The sequence below is a fragment of the Microcaecilia unicolor genome, chromosome 9 (assembly GCF_901765095.1).
Source record: "Microcaecilia unicolor chromosome 9, aMicUni1.1, whole genome shotgun sequence".
In the NCBI taxonomy this organism is placed as follows: Eukaryota; Metazoa; Chordata; class Amphibia; order Gymnophiona; family Siphonopidae; genus Microcaecilia; species Microcaecilia unicolor.
In genome coordinates this window covers 133,709,852-133,726,329 of record NC_044039.1, presented here as the reverse complement: position 1 = coordinate 133,726,329, position 16,478 = coordinate 133,709,852, and the positions used below count along the sequence as shown (strand labels likewise).

Below are 16,478 nucleotides of genomic sequence, written 5' to 3'. Positions count from 1 at the left end.
GCACAGGCAGCAAGTGTTGCCCACTGCCATGTGAAAGGTCCCTGGGTCAATCCCTGCATCTTGGTTTCTGTTGCCTAGGCCAGCTAGGGCTGGGGATGCTGCAGAAGCTGGGGGGAGGGGGGCAGGTGGAGGATGTTCTAGTCATCTTTCACCTGCCCCCCTCCTCCAGCTTCTACAGCATCCCCAGCCCCAGCTGACCCAGGCAACAGTGGCCAGATTCAGGGCCCATGACTAAGTGTTCCTGAAAATTCCCAGTTGGTGCAATGATGAAATTAGATATATTGGCAGTAAGGGGGAGGGAATTTTCAGGTGGCTGCAGATTCCAGAACTGGAAGCCAAAAGAAGTTGGAGGAAGTGTCGGGTCAAAAAAAAATTGTAGCCAATAAAATACGTGGAAATGAATCATTTTATGTGGAGAAATGTCTCTGATGGTGTTTTGTTAGCATCACATGAGCATTTCAGGTCTAGATGTGTGGTTTCCTGTAAATTAAAATTTATATGACATTTCTCAATGTTTTACAAAGATGTCTAGACAAAATGGCTCTTCTGTATTCCTTTGTTGGGATAAGACCATTCTTTCTCTGAACATCGTATTGTTTACTTCTACAACTCATTTCAATAATAGCAAGCATTTCCGATATTACTTTTAACACTAATTATATTTTCCTCCCACATTACAATATAATTAGTGTTAAAAGTGATATCGGAAATGCTTGCTATTATTAAAATGTGAAGTACTCATATAAGCAAGGCAGCCATATTAATTTTCAATTTTACTTCTACAGCTGAAAAAAAAAATCTCAAAAAGAAAGCTTTTTTGCTGATTTTGCTGAACAGAATTAATCACATCCTGTACTAAAATATGTGTTTTCCAAAAAAATCAAATACACCTTCAATCAGCTTTTTTATTTTCCCCATTTTCACTTATATAATATATCGCCAGCTCCTTTACATTATGCCTAACCCTAGTGGCTAGAGCAATGGGCTAGGAAACAGGAACGTTCAACTTTATTCTACTTTCAAATGCCACTTTGACCACTGACATAGCAAGTCACTCTCTGCCTCATTCTATAAACTGGCAACTAAATATAGGTACCAATATCGTGCCACATGTCGTGATGCATGCAAATTATAGAGTACTGTCAGTTGCTTGTGTTGATTGCTGCACTTAGGCACACCAGCTTTTTACACTAGCCATTGGCATGACACAAATTGGTGCACCTAATGTTTGACATGCCCAAGCAGCTTCGCACTATTTATTTATTTATTTATTTAGATTTTGCTCACACCTATTTCTGTAGTAGCTCAAGGTGAGTTACATTCAGGTACTCTGGATATTTCTCTATCCCAGGAGGGCTCACAATCTAAGTTTGTACCTGGGGCAATGGAGGGTTAAGTGACTTGCCCAAGATCACAAGGAGCAGAAGTGGGATTTGACCCGGCCACCTCTGGTATTCTACAATGGTTTAGATGCACCTTCAAGACATTATAGAATTGTCACAAGGGGTCCTTTTACTAAACTGCAGTAAAAAGGGGCCCATGCTAGCATCAGCAGGTAAAAGGTTACCTTTTTCTGGAAAAGAAATGGCCGTGGTAAGTGAATCACTTGCCACATGGCCATTTCAGGGGGAGCACTTACCACTACCCATTGAGGTGGTGGTAAGGGCTCCTGCGGTAACCCTATAGTAACCGGTGCCCGATTACTGCCGGGTAAGCACCGGCGCCAGAAATGGCGCGCACTGGGAGTGGGAACTACCACTGAGCTCCTGTGGTAGCCCGACAGTAGTTCCAGATTGGCGCATGGCAAGCCTATTGCCATGCGCCAACCCTTTAGTAAAAGGGCCCCTAAGTGCACCTGTTTGTGGTTTCCTAAAATGAGGTGCAAATTTATAGAATAGCCCCTTATACCTTCTGCTACCTCTAGGGGTGTGGAAGCCAACATTTTTCAGTTTGTTTAATTTCCCATCTTATTTATGGGATTTTCTTTGTGTTTAGTTGTTTTTTTTTAAAATATACCGTGAAACCTCGATTTTCGTCAATAATCCGCCCGAAAACAATCGGCGAAATCCAAAACTGATGAAAACCGAGGCAATTAACGAGGGCGCCCAAAATTGGGAGAAGGACGTCCATCTTCCGATACAAATTGGGAGATGGACGTCCTTCTTTTTCGACGAAATCTGAGGCAACCAACAAAAACCGAGACAAATTTCTCGTCAAAAAAATGAATGAAATACGACGTCAACGAAAACCAAGGTACTACTGTATATATTTGGGAGGCAGCATCATCAACAGTGTGAACTGTTGCTCAGCAGCATGCACTATTGATCAATAACATGCACAATTTAGCAACCTATTGCTATATTTCAATAGTGTCTACTGATTTTTTTTTTTTTGTTACATTTGTACCCCAAGCTTTCCCACTCATGGCAGGCTCACTGCGGTTTACATATTGTATACAGGTACTTATTTGTATCTGGGGCAATGGAGGGTTAAGTGAGTTGCCCAGAGTCACAAGGAGCTGCCTGTGCCTGAAGTGGGAATCGAACTCAGTTCCTCAGGACCAAAGTCCACCACCCTAACCACTAGGCCACTCCTCCACCGATAAATATTGGGCCCCTTTTACTAAGCTGCGTAAGTGTCTACGTGCACCCAATGCACGCCAAAATGGACTTACTGCCCAACTACCGTGTGGCTCTTGTGGTAATTTCATTTTTGGCACATGTCCGACACGCACATCTGAAAAAAAATTTTTATTTTCTGGCCCGCGTAGCGGACATGTGCCAAGTGGCATCTGACGCGCGTTGGTCATTACAGCCCAAATTCTTTACCGCTAAGTCTGTGGCTGACGATAAAGTCTGAGACCCAAAATGGATGCACAGCAATTTTGATTGTGCCGCACATCCATTTTCAGGAAAAAAGAAAAAAACAGGCCTTTTTTACAGGCGTGCTGAAAAATAATTTTGCATGCGCCCAAAACCCGTGCCTACACTACCGCAGGCCACTTTTTACAGTGGCTTAGTAAAAGGACCCCATTGTGTACTGTTGAGCAATAGTGCATGTTATTGATGAGCTGAGAAATCCCCCCCCCCCCCAAAAAAAAAAAATATATCAGATTTTTCTTGTTGTTTTGGTTAAAAATGACATATGCTCATCCCTAATAGCCTTTGGTACCAACATGCATTGTAAACTCACTATTCTAACATCACCAATATTTGGAAGAGGTGGAAGAAGTAGAATAAACAGGGTTTCAGAGTGACATAAGCTTGAACTAGAAGCAAAGACATAATAATGCAGGTGCCCACTTTAATCACCACCCCCTCATTTACATAGCATGAGACTAGACCATAGTAAGCAATAAGGCATCTAAGTTCCTACTAATGCCTGTTACATCTGCAAACATTTGAAGAAATAAAAAAGAGAAAAGCAAAGCAACTGCTAAAAGCACATCTTCTTTAGCTGAGCATTCTGGTTCCTGGATCCTGCAGTGAACTGCAGTAAAGTAAAAGAGGAAGTGAGGTCAGAGCTCATTCTAATTGCTTTATTAGCACTTCAATGATTGCCTCAACCTTGCAGTCAGTCAGTAACCTATGTGACTTTGTGCTTTGAAAACGAGCCTCTAAATAACACGCTCAGGCCCACAATGAGTATGAGTGATAGATGTGGTATTTGAACCTTGGTTTCACTGGTTCTCAGCCCATTCTACTAACCACTTGGTCACTTCCTCTGCCTGTATTGTACCCTTGCTGAGTTCAGTCTATTGTTCTGTTCTATGCTAACTGTGCCTCTTAACTATAGAGCTAAATGTTATCAAATAATCAGCATACTTTGGTTAATAGGGTGTTATTCCTTTGGGAGGCTGTGCTGTAGATGCCAAAGAAGAACCCAACATGCCTTTTGCAATCACGATTTCCCACAAAGACTTTCATGTAAGTGACCGTGGTCTGCAGAATATATCTTTAATTAGGGTTACCATATGTCTGGTTTTACCCAGACATGTCCTCTTTTTGAGGACATGGCCGGGCAACTGGTCAGGTTTTGCCAGCCTGCCCGTTTGTCCGGATTTCCAAACAAACAGGCAGGCTGGCGGGTGGGCCTAATGGTGTCCTATCCCCTCCCCTTACTTTACTCTACTGCCCTGGTGGTCTAGTGACCTCTTTGGGGCAAGAAAGAGCCCCCTCTTTCCTGCCCAGAGCACTGCCCTGCATTCTCTCTCTTCCCCTTGCAATGCTGACGGTCCCGGCGCCAATTCAGAATGGCTGCAGAGAGTTGAAGCAGCCTCACTAGACCACCAGGGTGGTAGAGTAAGGTAAGGAGAGGGGACTAGGGGATAGGACACCCTTAGGGGGGTGTGGGGGGCGGGGGTGAAAGGGGTGGGGGTGGGGCATGTGTCCTCTTTTTGGGGGGACCAAATATGGTAACCCTATCTTTAATATCCTTCTTCAGAAGAAATATGAAGGCCCTGGTGAAATCTTGCTGAACTGTAACAGGGAGATGCATGCTTCAGTATAACGGTGGAGAAGTCACTTTCTGCTTCTTCTGATCTCAGACTGCATTTTGTTGCATCCCTGAGTCAATAAAATCTGGACCTAAAGACGATAATGTTTGTGCTTCAAAAGTCATGGCAGGAATCCAGTGTCCAAATGGAAAACAATAACCATAACAGTATATTTGGCCAGTAGTTTCATTTGTAAGTGGCCACCTAGGCACCATGATGTGTTGGCAGTGCAGCACAATCTGCTGGCCAACTAACCTTTAAAAATGATTTGACTATCAGTTGTTATTACCAAGGGACTAAATGACCACCAAGCTTTAGAAGGATTTCTGTCATGATGATATCATGCTAGCCTTAATGGCTTAGATAATTAAATACATCATTTGAAGAACACTTTTCAAAGACACATCCTGGTCAAGAACAGTTTACCTGGATAAATGGGCCTGTCTGAAAACTGTGAAAGGTACACTATGGACCTGATTTTATAACAGGGCACCTATGTGAAAAGGCCAAAAAAACCACCTATTTTAACCCTGTTTTCTAAAAGCAACATAATTCCTTATGTGCCTTTATAAAATCAGCTCCCAGATCCAGCCAGAATAGCATACAAATGCTGATAGTGGTGTAGTCAGGAGGTGATTTTTAGGTATGCCAACAGTGCATTTCCTCTCCACCTCACGCTCCTCGTCTAATCTCCCCCACCTCCATCTCCACCCCCTCATCAAATTTAAAAAATGAATATCTTGGTTGACAGGGATCCTTGAGTACTGTGTGCCAACATAGTTTTATGGCCTGGGGGTTTGGGCTGAGAATATCTTCAGCTGATAGGACTTTGGAAATCCCCACCAGCTACATCAGTGGTGCACACTGCTACTGGAGGAGCCTGAGTTGAAAGTGTATAGGCCCATGCCCTCACATGCTCACCCATAGCTACACCCTTGTGATACATATATTTACTGCTATTCTGAAGTTGGTATAAATGTGTACTTCTAAGTTAAGCATGTACTTGCCTATTTTATATAAAATGCACATACATTGCAACTCTGCCCTTAGAGGGCACTTGAAACTGGGGTTCTTGGTTTTGACCAACCTGAATCAGCAGCCAAAATTTGTCGCTTGGTTTTGGCCAAAACCAAAACTCAAATCGAAAATGGTGCCCCCTCCCTAGTAGAAAGCTGGTCCTCCTGGGCCTCCCCCAGCAAAGAATGGGTCTTCATGGGCCCTCCCAGGCCCTCCCATCCACCACAACCCACCTCCCATCACCCAAAGGCCCTCCCCAGGCCTACCTTTAAATGCCCTGGTGGTCTAGTGACCTCTTCTGGGCAGGAACAATCCCTTGTCACTCCTGCCTCAATCAAAATGACTGCCGGGATGTCCCTTGATATGCTTCATGCATCTTATTATTCATGTGATTTAGTGTAGTGTTTTACACATTATTAGTTGATTTTTCTCATTGGTGTTACTTTAATTTTGGCATACATTATTTTTTATATTGCAAGGTTAGTGTTTTCATAGACTGCTTTGTTGGGACTTTTTAGCCAGGAAATGTGGTTTATACGTTTTTAAATAAAATTAGTATAAATCATCATTTATAATGCTATTGAGTTGTCTTTATTTAAAGAGATCATTTTTCACAAATTTGCTAACGCTGGTCTCGTACAAACATATTGAGTCATGGCCTTGCTACCTTAACTCAGGCTCTCATTTTTTTTGTTGTGGATCCTGTGTATATTGTCAAGACTGTAAGGGGGTAATTCCATAAAGAAGGCGTTAACATTTATGCGCCTAACACACGCATAAATGATTATAGTACTGGCATATTCATGCATATGTGTGCAGTATGTACATAAATGCCAAAATTCCAGCTACGCTCTATTCCATAAATTCTAGCTATGCTCTATTCTATAAATAGGTGCATAAATGCAATAGTGTATAGATTGAAGGTGAGCGTACACATGTGCAGCATTTAGGTGGAGTGTAGGCAGGGAGCATATAGTAACAATAATTACTGAATTCTATAGGTTAAACACATTCCAACAATTTAGGCCTGAGCAATTACACCAGCCTTGTGGCTGGTGTAAATGCTTGTGCCTAAATCACAGGCATGTATTTTACCTGCACCTACTTTCTTTTATAAAATATGTACCGTCACTGTACCCTCTAAGCTGAGCAGGAGTCATCCAACTACATTGCTGCCAGTGGGTGGTGGTGCTTCAATGGTGTATTTTCAGTCAATAGAGACAGGCAGGTTCCCTGGAGTCCTGCAGAGCTTGCCTATCCCTCACTATTCAAAATGTGATAGTGAAACAGCACCATAGCGGAGAGATTAAATGAATTCTTTGCTTCGGTCTTCACCAAGGAAGATTTGGGAGAGATATCGGTGCCAGAAATGGTATTCAAAGCTGATAAGTCAGAGAAACTGAATGAAATCTCTATAAACCTAGAGAATGTAATGGGGCAATTTGACAAATTGAAGAGTAGCAAATCTCCTGGACCAGATGGTATTCATCCCAGAGTACTGAGATTGGAGGGTAGCCCATATAATGCCGATATTTAAAAAAGGTGCCAGAGGGGATCCGGGAAATTATAGACCGGTGAGCCTGACATTACTGCCGGGCAAAATGGTAGAGACTATTATAAAGAACAAAATTACAGAGCATGTTCACAAGCATGGATTAATGAGACAAAGCCAACATGAATTTAGTGAAGGGAAATCTTGCCTCACCAATCTATTACATTTCTTTGAAGGGATGAACAAATATGTGGATAAAGGCAAACCGGTTGATATTGTGTATCTGGATTTTCAAAAGGCGTTTGACAAAGTAATTGTAGAGTCATGGGATAGGAGGTAGTGTCCTATTGTGGATTAAAAACTGGTTAAAGGATAGAAAACAGAGAGTAGGGTTAAATGGTCAGTATTCTCAATGGAAAAGGGTAGATAGTGGGGTTCCTCAGCGGTCTGTGCTGGGACCGCTGCTTTTTAACATATTTATAGATGATCTAGATATGGGAGTAACTAGTGAGGTAATTAAATTTGGTTAAATCGCAAGAGGATTGTGAAAAATTACAAGAGGATCTTACGAGACTGGGAGACTGGGCGTCTAAATGGCAGATGACGTTTAATGTGAGCAAGTGCAAAGTGATGCATGTGGAAAAGAGGAACCCGAACTATAGCTACATAATGCAAGGTTCCACGTTCGGAATCACCGACCGAAAAAGGGTTCTCGGCGTCATTGTTGATGATGCGTTGAAATTCTCTGCTCAGTGTGCTGAAGCGGCTAAGAAAGCAAATAGAATGTTAGGTATTATTAGGAAAGGAATGGAAAATAAAAGTGAGGACGTTATAATGCCTTTGTATTGATCCATGGTGCGACCGCACCTCGAATATTGTGTTAAATTCTGGTCGATTCCCTTGTAAGTGTTTTATTTCCTTATTACTTATTTGTTGAACCCAAGAAATTACAAGAGTTTGTGGAAGTTAAAAGAACAGATGAAGAACCCTCTGCAGCAACTTCCTTTAGTTACCACTGTACCAGCTGCAATTACCGATTAACCTTCCTCCCTCAGAAAATATGAATTTGTAAGATTAACCACTTGGTGTTTTTCTTATTTTCTTTGAGATTGTTTTCCTGATCTTGGATCCCCCAATTGTGGACAATTCTATATATTGTTGAGAGAAAATGTTTTTTCTTTTTCCTTATATTAATTTCTGTTTTTCCTTACATTTACGTGATAAATGTGAATGTAATTAAGTAAAATGATAAATAAAAATTTTTTAAAAAAAATTCTGGTCGCCGCATCTCAAAAAAGATATAGTGGAAGAATTAGAAAAGGTAAAGAGAAGGGCGATGAAAATGATAAAGCGGATGGAACGACTTCCCTATGAGGAAAGGCTGAAGCATCTAGGGCTCTTCAGCTTGGAGATGAGACAGCTGAGGGGAGATATGATAGAGGTCTATAAAATAATGAGTGGAGTGGACTTTGTTTACTCTTTCCAAAAATACTAGGACTAGGGGGCATGCGATGAAGCTACAAAGTAATAAATTTAATACGAATCGGAGAAAATATTTCTTCACTCAACGTGTAATTAAACTTTGGAATTCGTTGCCAGAGAATGTGGTAAAGGCAGTTAGCTCAGCTGGGTTTTAAAAGGGTCTGGACGACTTCCTAAACGAAATGCCCATAGGCCATTATTAAATTGACTTGGGGAAAATACTCTGCTTATTTCTGGGACAACCAGCATAAAATGTTTTGAGTTTTCTGGGATCTTACCAGGTATTTGTGACCTGAATTGACCACTACTGGAAACAGGATGCTGGGCTTGAAGGACCTTTGTGTGGAAATACTTATGTACTCACTGGCAGGACTGTAGGTGGAGGACTCCCACTCAGCTTAGAGGAAACAGTAGGCACCATATAGACACCCTCTAGGTGCTTAAAAATAGGCACTCTGGTAAAGAATTGCCGTAAAGTCCAAGGAGTAGAGATTATCCATTAACCCCGTGATCCTGTATATGGCGCCTTAATTTCCATGCACAATCGAAGCATATTCTATGACAATGCTTATAACTTAATTGGTTAACTAGCCAATCAGTGCTGTTAATTGGATGTTAACAAGCAATTATCAGCACTAACTGGCATAAATTAAGATTTATAAGCACAACTCACTAAGCGTGTTCTGTAATGTGGTGTGCCTAAATTTTAAGTCAAACTTGAAAAGCAGGTGTGGCCATGGGTGGGGCATGGTCATTTCTATACTCTATGTGTGTTGTTAAAGCAGAATTTTCAAGTGCCATATATAGAATCTAGCCCTAAGTGTCTTTATCTAGCGCTACAAACCTCTGATATGCGCTACAGAAATCACAATAATGCCACCATCAGTGCTTCAGTTCTGAAAGTGTCAGAGCACCTTCAGTGGGAGACATAAATTCTGATATTTTCAGCTGCATTCAAATTTGTATCTGCCATGATGCTTTTGTTTCTCTCCTCCAGGGTAATATCATGTTGGCAGCAGAGTCGGAGTTTGAGCAGGCTCAGTGGCTAGAAATGCTGCATGAATCAGGAAAAGTGTAAGTAATTAGATTGTTTTTTTTTCTGTCCTTAGCCTCATATTAACAATAATTTAGTAACAGTAACAACTGTGCAGAGGAATTCTATAAATGGCGCTTAAAATTGTGCTCGCAAATTTAGGCGTGTGCCCAATTGGCACATGCAATATAATTGACTAATGAGGCTAACAATTATTGGTGCCAGTTGGCAAGAATTTGGATTTACGTACGCATCTTGCTGAGAGCTAAAAGCCCACCTTTTTGTTGCTGCTTTTAACTCCTAACCCTTATTCACTTGTTCAGAACCCTTATTTTTTCATCCTCACTTTAATATTCCCTTATCTATTGATTTTCCTGTTTGTCTGTCCTGTTTGTCTGTTTCTTCATGTTCAAGTGTACAGCGCTGTGCACGTCTAGTAGTGCTTTAGAAATGATAAGTAGTAGTAGTAGTATCTATTGTATGAAGTTGCATGCACAAATCCTTCAGCATGCACCTGAGAAGGGGGTGTGGCCATGGGAGGGGCATGGGCGGATTACAGGTTACTTCCTGTTCCGGGGCAGAGGGAGCTGCAGCCAACGAGCAAAGTTAGTAAACTTGCAGCAGGAGCATGCTACGGCACCCCCCCCCCCCCCCAGCAGCATACACCCGGGGGGGGGGCTCTTTCGCGGGGGGGTGTCTTTCGCCGGGGGGTCCGCGCTGCATCAGGGGGGCGGGGCGCTGCACCCGGGGGGCAGGGCGCCGCCCCGGGTGTCCCCCCCCTAGGAACGCCACTGGGTAAAGGTGGTTAGCTTAGCAGAGTTTTAAAAAGGTTTGGACAGCTTCCTAAAGGAAAAGTCCATAGACCATTATTAAATGAACTTGGGGAAAATCCACAATTTCTGGGATAAGCAGTATAAAATGTTTTGTACATTTTTGGGATCTTGTCAGGTATTTGTGACCTGGATTGGCCACTGTTGGAAACAGGATGCTGGGCTCGATGGACCTTTGGTCTTTCCCAGTATGGCAATACTTATGTACTTATGTTGCTTAATGTTTGTCATTATTTTGACAAAAAAACATTTTGTTGTATTAGTTCAGGATCTCGCATTATCCCATCTAGATTACTGTTAACAGTTTGTATTCGTCTATCACTGTTAAATTACAAACTAAATTGTAGATCTTATAGAACGCTGCCGCCAGACTCATATTCCATTTAAAGAAGCATGATAGTATTACTTCAGCCCTGATTTCCCTACACTGGTTACCTGTACAAGCCCACATTTCTTTTAAATGAGCTTGTTTGGTATTTAAAATGTTTAATGGAATCAGTCCAGAATATATGTTAAACTTGGTGGTCTTTCTTTTCAAGAGATCCTCAAGAACAGGAGATCCTTTTCTCTTACTCTTTTTTCGTTTGTTGGCATTAAGCATAAGAGAATTCTAGAAAAATCTTTTAGTTATCAAGCTGTTCAGTTCTGGCTCTTATTACCTGAGGACCTGCATTCTGTTACCTCTTACACTGTTCGTAAGGATTTTTAAAACATATTTATTCAGGAAATATGCCTGAAATCTGCAGAAATTATTTCTTCTCTTTCTGGTTTTTAATATGTGATTAGTCTATAACCTGCTTTGAACCACCATTTGGTTTGGGATTTAGCGGGACATAAGCACTATGCCATATTATATATCATATCATACTTATAGGATACAAAGCAAACAATGGGATCATAAGAGCATATGTTCAGGAGACAACTGTTTTCTGGAAAACATCCTTTTCAGAGATCAAAAATGTATGTAATAGCGCCCTTCGTACAATGTTAGCTATCTTGTAGCATGTTTTCCTCTCCCTTACTCTGTAATTGTTGCCACATTTAATCACTAGCTCACTCCTTCCCCAGATAAATACCTGGGCACCTCAAGTTCCCTGAGTAACTTCCAAATAAACCTCCAAAACTACAAAAAATGGTTTCATAATCTTTTCTCCTTGGTATTCAAAACTCATTGATAGAGATGAATTAAAGTGTTCTACCCACATATATTATGTCTGTTTTAGAGATATTCAGTGGCGATTTGTGCTGTCCCATCCAATTAGGATCATGACTATGTTTTTCAAGGGGAAAAAAGAACTGCATATCATCTGCATACATTCTATAAGAAACTTGCAAGTTCTGAAACACTTTTCCAAGAGAAACTATAAACAAATTGAATAAAACTGCCAACAGAGCAGATCCCTGTGATACATCTCGTGAAATAGAAAAAATTTCAGAAAGTTTCCTGTACTTTGACATGAAATGGTCTACCCTGCAAATAAGAGTTAAACCATGACAACACATGTCCATGAATACCAAAATCAGATAGGGGCCTTTTATGAAGCCTCAGCAAAAAGTGGCCTGTGGGTGTGTGTTTTTGGCGTGCGTCAGGCCAGTTTTTACCATGTCTGGGAAAAAGGTCTCTTCAGAGGGCCAGGAAAAGGGCCTGTGGTAAAATTGAAACCAGCACGCACCTATTTATGGCCTGAGCTCTTAACATCACCCATTGATCTAGCAGTAAGGGCTCTTGAACTATATGTGCGGTGACCGGGTCGGTGCGCGCCAACTGCTGATTAACACTGGAAATGCCACTCGTGGTAGGAAAGAGAAAAAAATAATTTGTCACGCTAGCCTGGCAGTAGTTTCATTTTGGCGTGCTTCACGTGCATAGAGCCTACCGTGCCCTGTAAAAGGGCCCCTTAATATATTAAGTAAAAGCTGATGGTCAATGGTGTCAAAAGCAGATGCAATATCTAGTGTAACAACACAAAAACATATATTCTGATCCATACCAATTCTTAACTCATCAAGCATAGATAACCATAAAAATTCTACACTATGATCTGACCTGAAGCCATATTGAAAATCATCCAACAGATGTCAATCTTCCATAAAATCCTTCAGTTGATGCAACGCTGCCTTCTCAATAACCATAGCTAAATATTGGTTTAAAATCAGTTTCCATTATCGCCAAAAACTGGGGACGACCATCTCTAAGGCTGACCTAAATTTTATGATTTGGGCGTCCCTGACCGTATTATCGAAATGAAAGATGGACGTCCATCTTGTTTCGATAATATGGGTTGCCCCACCCCTTTACGGGGCCGTCCTTAGAGATGGGTGCCCCCATTTGATTATCCCCCTCTCTGTCACCTACGAACCTTAATGCAATATAACTCTGTATTTCTCATTCCGGAAATGGCGATCGCCATTACGGAACAATGTAAGCCACAATAGTTTAACAGTCGCCTGTTAAAGAGAGTTTACCAAAAACCCTTCTTGCAAAGATTTATTTACCAAATTGTTCAAAAAAGGCACAATCACATCAGGAATTGATCTAAACAATGCAGACGAGCATGGATCTAACTGAGCCCTGGCAGGTGATAAACCCTTCACAATAAACTCTCTCACTTTCTCACCTGCTATAGAGAAACTATTCCAAACAGTATCAACTTGCTCTTTCACTAGTAATAACAAGTCTTATTTAACAATTCAAACACAAAGAGGGGCATAATTGAATGAAAATGTCTATCTCCATGGGCGTTTATCTCCGAGAACGGGTCCGTGAAGGGACGGACCGAACCGTATTTTGGGAAAAAATAGACGTCCATGTTTTATTCGACAATTTGTGAGCTGGGCGTTTTTGTTTTTCAGCGATAATGGAAAATGAAAGCGCCCAGCTCAAAAACGAATAAATCCAAGGCATTTGTTCGTGGGAGGGGCCAGGAGTCGTAGTGCACTGGTCCCCCTCACATGCCAGGACACCAACCAGGCACCCTAGGGGGCACTTTTACAAAAAAAACAAAAAGGTAAAAGAGCTCCCAGGTGCATAGCACCCTTCCCTTGGGTGTTGAGCCCCCCAAATCCCCCTCAAAACCCACCACCCACAAGTCTACACCATTACTATAGCCCTAAGGGGTGAAGGGGGGCACCTACATGTGGGTACAGTGGGTTTGGGGGACGGTGTGGAGGGCTCCCATTTACCAGCACAAGTGTAACAGGTGGGGGGGGATGGGCCTGGGTCTACCTGCCTGACGTCCACTGCACCCCCTAATAACTGCTCCAGTGACCTGCATACTGCTGCCAGGGAGGTGGGTATGACATTTGAGGGTGAACATAAAAAGTTGTGAAACGGCATATTTTTGTGGTGGGAGGGGGTTTGTGACCACTGGGGGAGTCAGGGGAGGTCATCCCCGACTCCCTCCAGTGGTTATCTGGTCATTTAGGGCACTTTTTGGGGCCCTATTCGTGGAAAAACAGGGTCCAGGAAAAGTGCCCTAAATTCTCGCTACAAACGCATATTTTTTTCCATTATCGGCGAAAGGCGCCTATCTCTGATCGGCCGATAACCACGCCCCAGTTCCGCCTTCACCACGCCTTTGACACGCCCCCATCAACTTTGTCCGCATCCACGACGGAGTGCAGTTGAAAACGTCCAAATTCGGCTTTCGATTATACCGCTATATTCGTTTTTGTGAGATAAACGTCTATCTCCCGATTTGGGTCGCAATATAGGCGTTTTTCTTTTTCAATTATAAGCTGGAAAGTGTATTAACATAAAGCTTCCGATGCAACCATTCTGCATATACATGGGGATCTAAATACATACATACATACATCAAGATCCACATGGTATATGTATGTGCACAATATGGAACAATTTTTAAAGGGATTTTCTCAGGTAAATGAGCATTTATGCATAGAAGACTTCTTTGAAAATTACTTCTCACTTTATCTGTGGGAAGAATAATACACTCCCCAGATTCCATATAAAGCAAGGCAAGCAGCGAACATTAAATTTTGTACTACTCAATTGAGTAATAGATAATTAGTTGTCATAATTGGCCGATAACCAATTATTATCACTAATTGGCAATAACTGGAATTTACACACGTGTAAATTCTAATGCGCATAGCTAAAAAGGGGGTGTGAACATGGGAGGAGTGTGGATGTGTTGGGGGCATTACTCAAATTTACGCATGTTGTTATAGAATTCGGAGGAACACACTTACATTTAGGCGTGGGTATGTACACCTGGTTTTCAGTGGCATAAATGGCCACTCCTGAATGTAGGCGAATTTCCCTGCCCTATTCTACATGCTTTTTTTTTTTTTTTTGGACATGTCTAGATTTTAGATGTCACTTACAGAATCTGGCCCACTAAGCTTGTACTTTTCACCTTGAGAAGATGGAGCAGCACCATGAGTTCATTTAGTTGATAATGCTCCTGGGATTTTATTTTGGGGTGCAGAAATCCAAAGGGACTATATACAATAGGAGTTGAGAGGCTGATATGCACAGACCAAGAAAAAGAACTTAGGGTTATAGTGGCTGAAGATCCGAAGGTGGCAAAACAATGTGACAAGGTGAAGGCCAAGGTCAGAGGGATGCTTGGCTTCAAAGAGAGGGGCATAACCAGCAGAAAGGAGGAGATAATAATGCCCCTGTACAAGTCATTGGTGAGACTGCATTGGAGTACTGTGTTCAGATCTGGAGGCCTTATCTTGCCAAGAATGTAAAAAGGCTCAAATTGATCAGATGAAAGCAATCAAAATGTTATGAGGTCTGTACCAGAAGAGACTTGAAGACTTGAAAATATATAGCCTGGAGGACAGGAGGGATAGGAAAGATATGATACAGACATTTAAATTCTTGAAAGATAATAAGTGCATTCACTCTGCAGCTCCTCAGTACCTCTCCACTCTTATCTCTCCCTACACTCCTCCCCGGGAACTCTGTTCACTGGGTAAATCTCTCTTATCTGCACCCTTCTCCTCCACTGCTAATCCAGACTCGTTCCTTCTATCTTGCTGCACCATATGCCTGGAATAGACTCCCTGAGCCGGTACGTCAAGCTCCATCTCTGGCCGTCTTCAAATCTAGGCTAAAAGCCCACCTTTTTGATGCTGCTTTTAATTCCTAATCCTTACTCACTTGTTCAGTACCCGTACTTTATCATTCCCACCTTAATAATTCCCTTATCTCTTATTTGTCCTGTTTGTCTGTCCCAATTAGATTGTAAGCTCTGTCGAGCAGGGCCTGTCTCTTCATGTTCAAGTGTACAGCGCTGCAAATGTCTTGTAGCATTATAGAAATGATAAGTAGTAGTAGTATAATAAGGGACAAAACAACCTTTTCCAAAAACTGAGAGGCTATAAAACTACAGGACATGGAATGAGGCGGCAAGGTGGAAAACTTAAAAGCAACATAAGTACATAAGCATTGCCACACTGGGACAGACCAAAGGTCCATCAAGCCCAGCATCCTGTTTCCAACAGTGGCCAATCCAGGTCACAAATACCTGGCACGATCCCGTAAAAGCTCAATACATTTTATGCTGCTTATCCCAGAAATAAGCAGTGGATTTTCCCCAAGTCAATTTAAAATTGGTCTATGGACTTTTCGTTTTGGAAGCTGTCCAGACCCTTTTAAAACCCCGCTAAGCTAACCGCCTTTACCACACTCTCTGGCAACGAATTCCAAAGTTTAATTACACATTGAGTGAAGGAAATTTTTCCCCGATTCGTATTAAATTTACTACTTTGTAGCTTCATCACATGTCCCCTAGTCCTAGTATTTTTGAAAAGAGTAAACAAACGAATCATGTCTACCCGTTCCACTCCACTCATTATTTTATAAACCTCTATCTCCCCTCAGCCATCTCTTCTCCAAGGTGAAAAGCCCTAGATGCTTCAGCCTTTCCTCAAAGGGAAGTTGTCCCATCCCCTTTATCATTTTCGTTGCCCTTCTCTGTACCTTTTCTAATTCCACTATATCTTTTTTGAGATGCGGTGACCAGAATTGAACACAATATTCGAGGTGCAGTCTCACAATGGACCGATACAAAGGCATTATAACGCCCTCACTTTTGTTTTCCATTCCTTTCCTAATAATACCTAACATTCTATTTGCTTTCTTAGCCACCGTAG

The 16,478-nt window shown here is 41.9% G+C and overlaps 1 protein-coding gene across 1 annotated transcript in view; it reads left to right on the top strand.

The window, feature by feature from the left end:
• The window catches only part of PLEKHD1 (pleckstrin homology and coiled-coil domain containing D1), a 95,962-nt gene that overhangs the window by 18,293 nt on the left and 61,191 nt on the right, over positions 1 to 16,478 (top strand). Inside the window, exons 3-4 of the mRNA XM_030215102.1 lie at positions 3,837 to 3,926; positions 9,484 to 9,560. Of these exons, the coding sequence (XP_030070962.1) occupies positions 3,837 to 3,926; positions 9,484 to 9,560 (167 nt within the window). The remainder of the gene's footprint in view (positions 1 to 3,836; positions 3,927 to 9,483; positions 9,561 to 16,478) is intronic.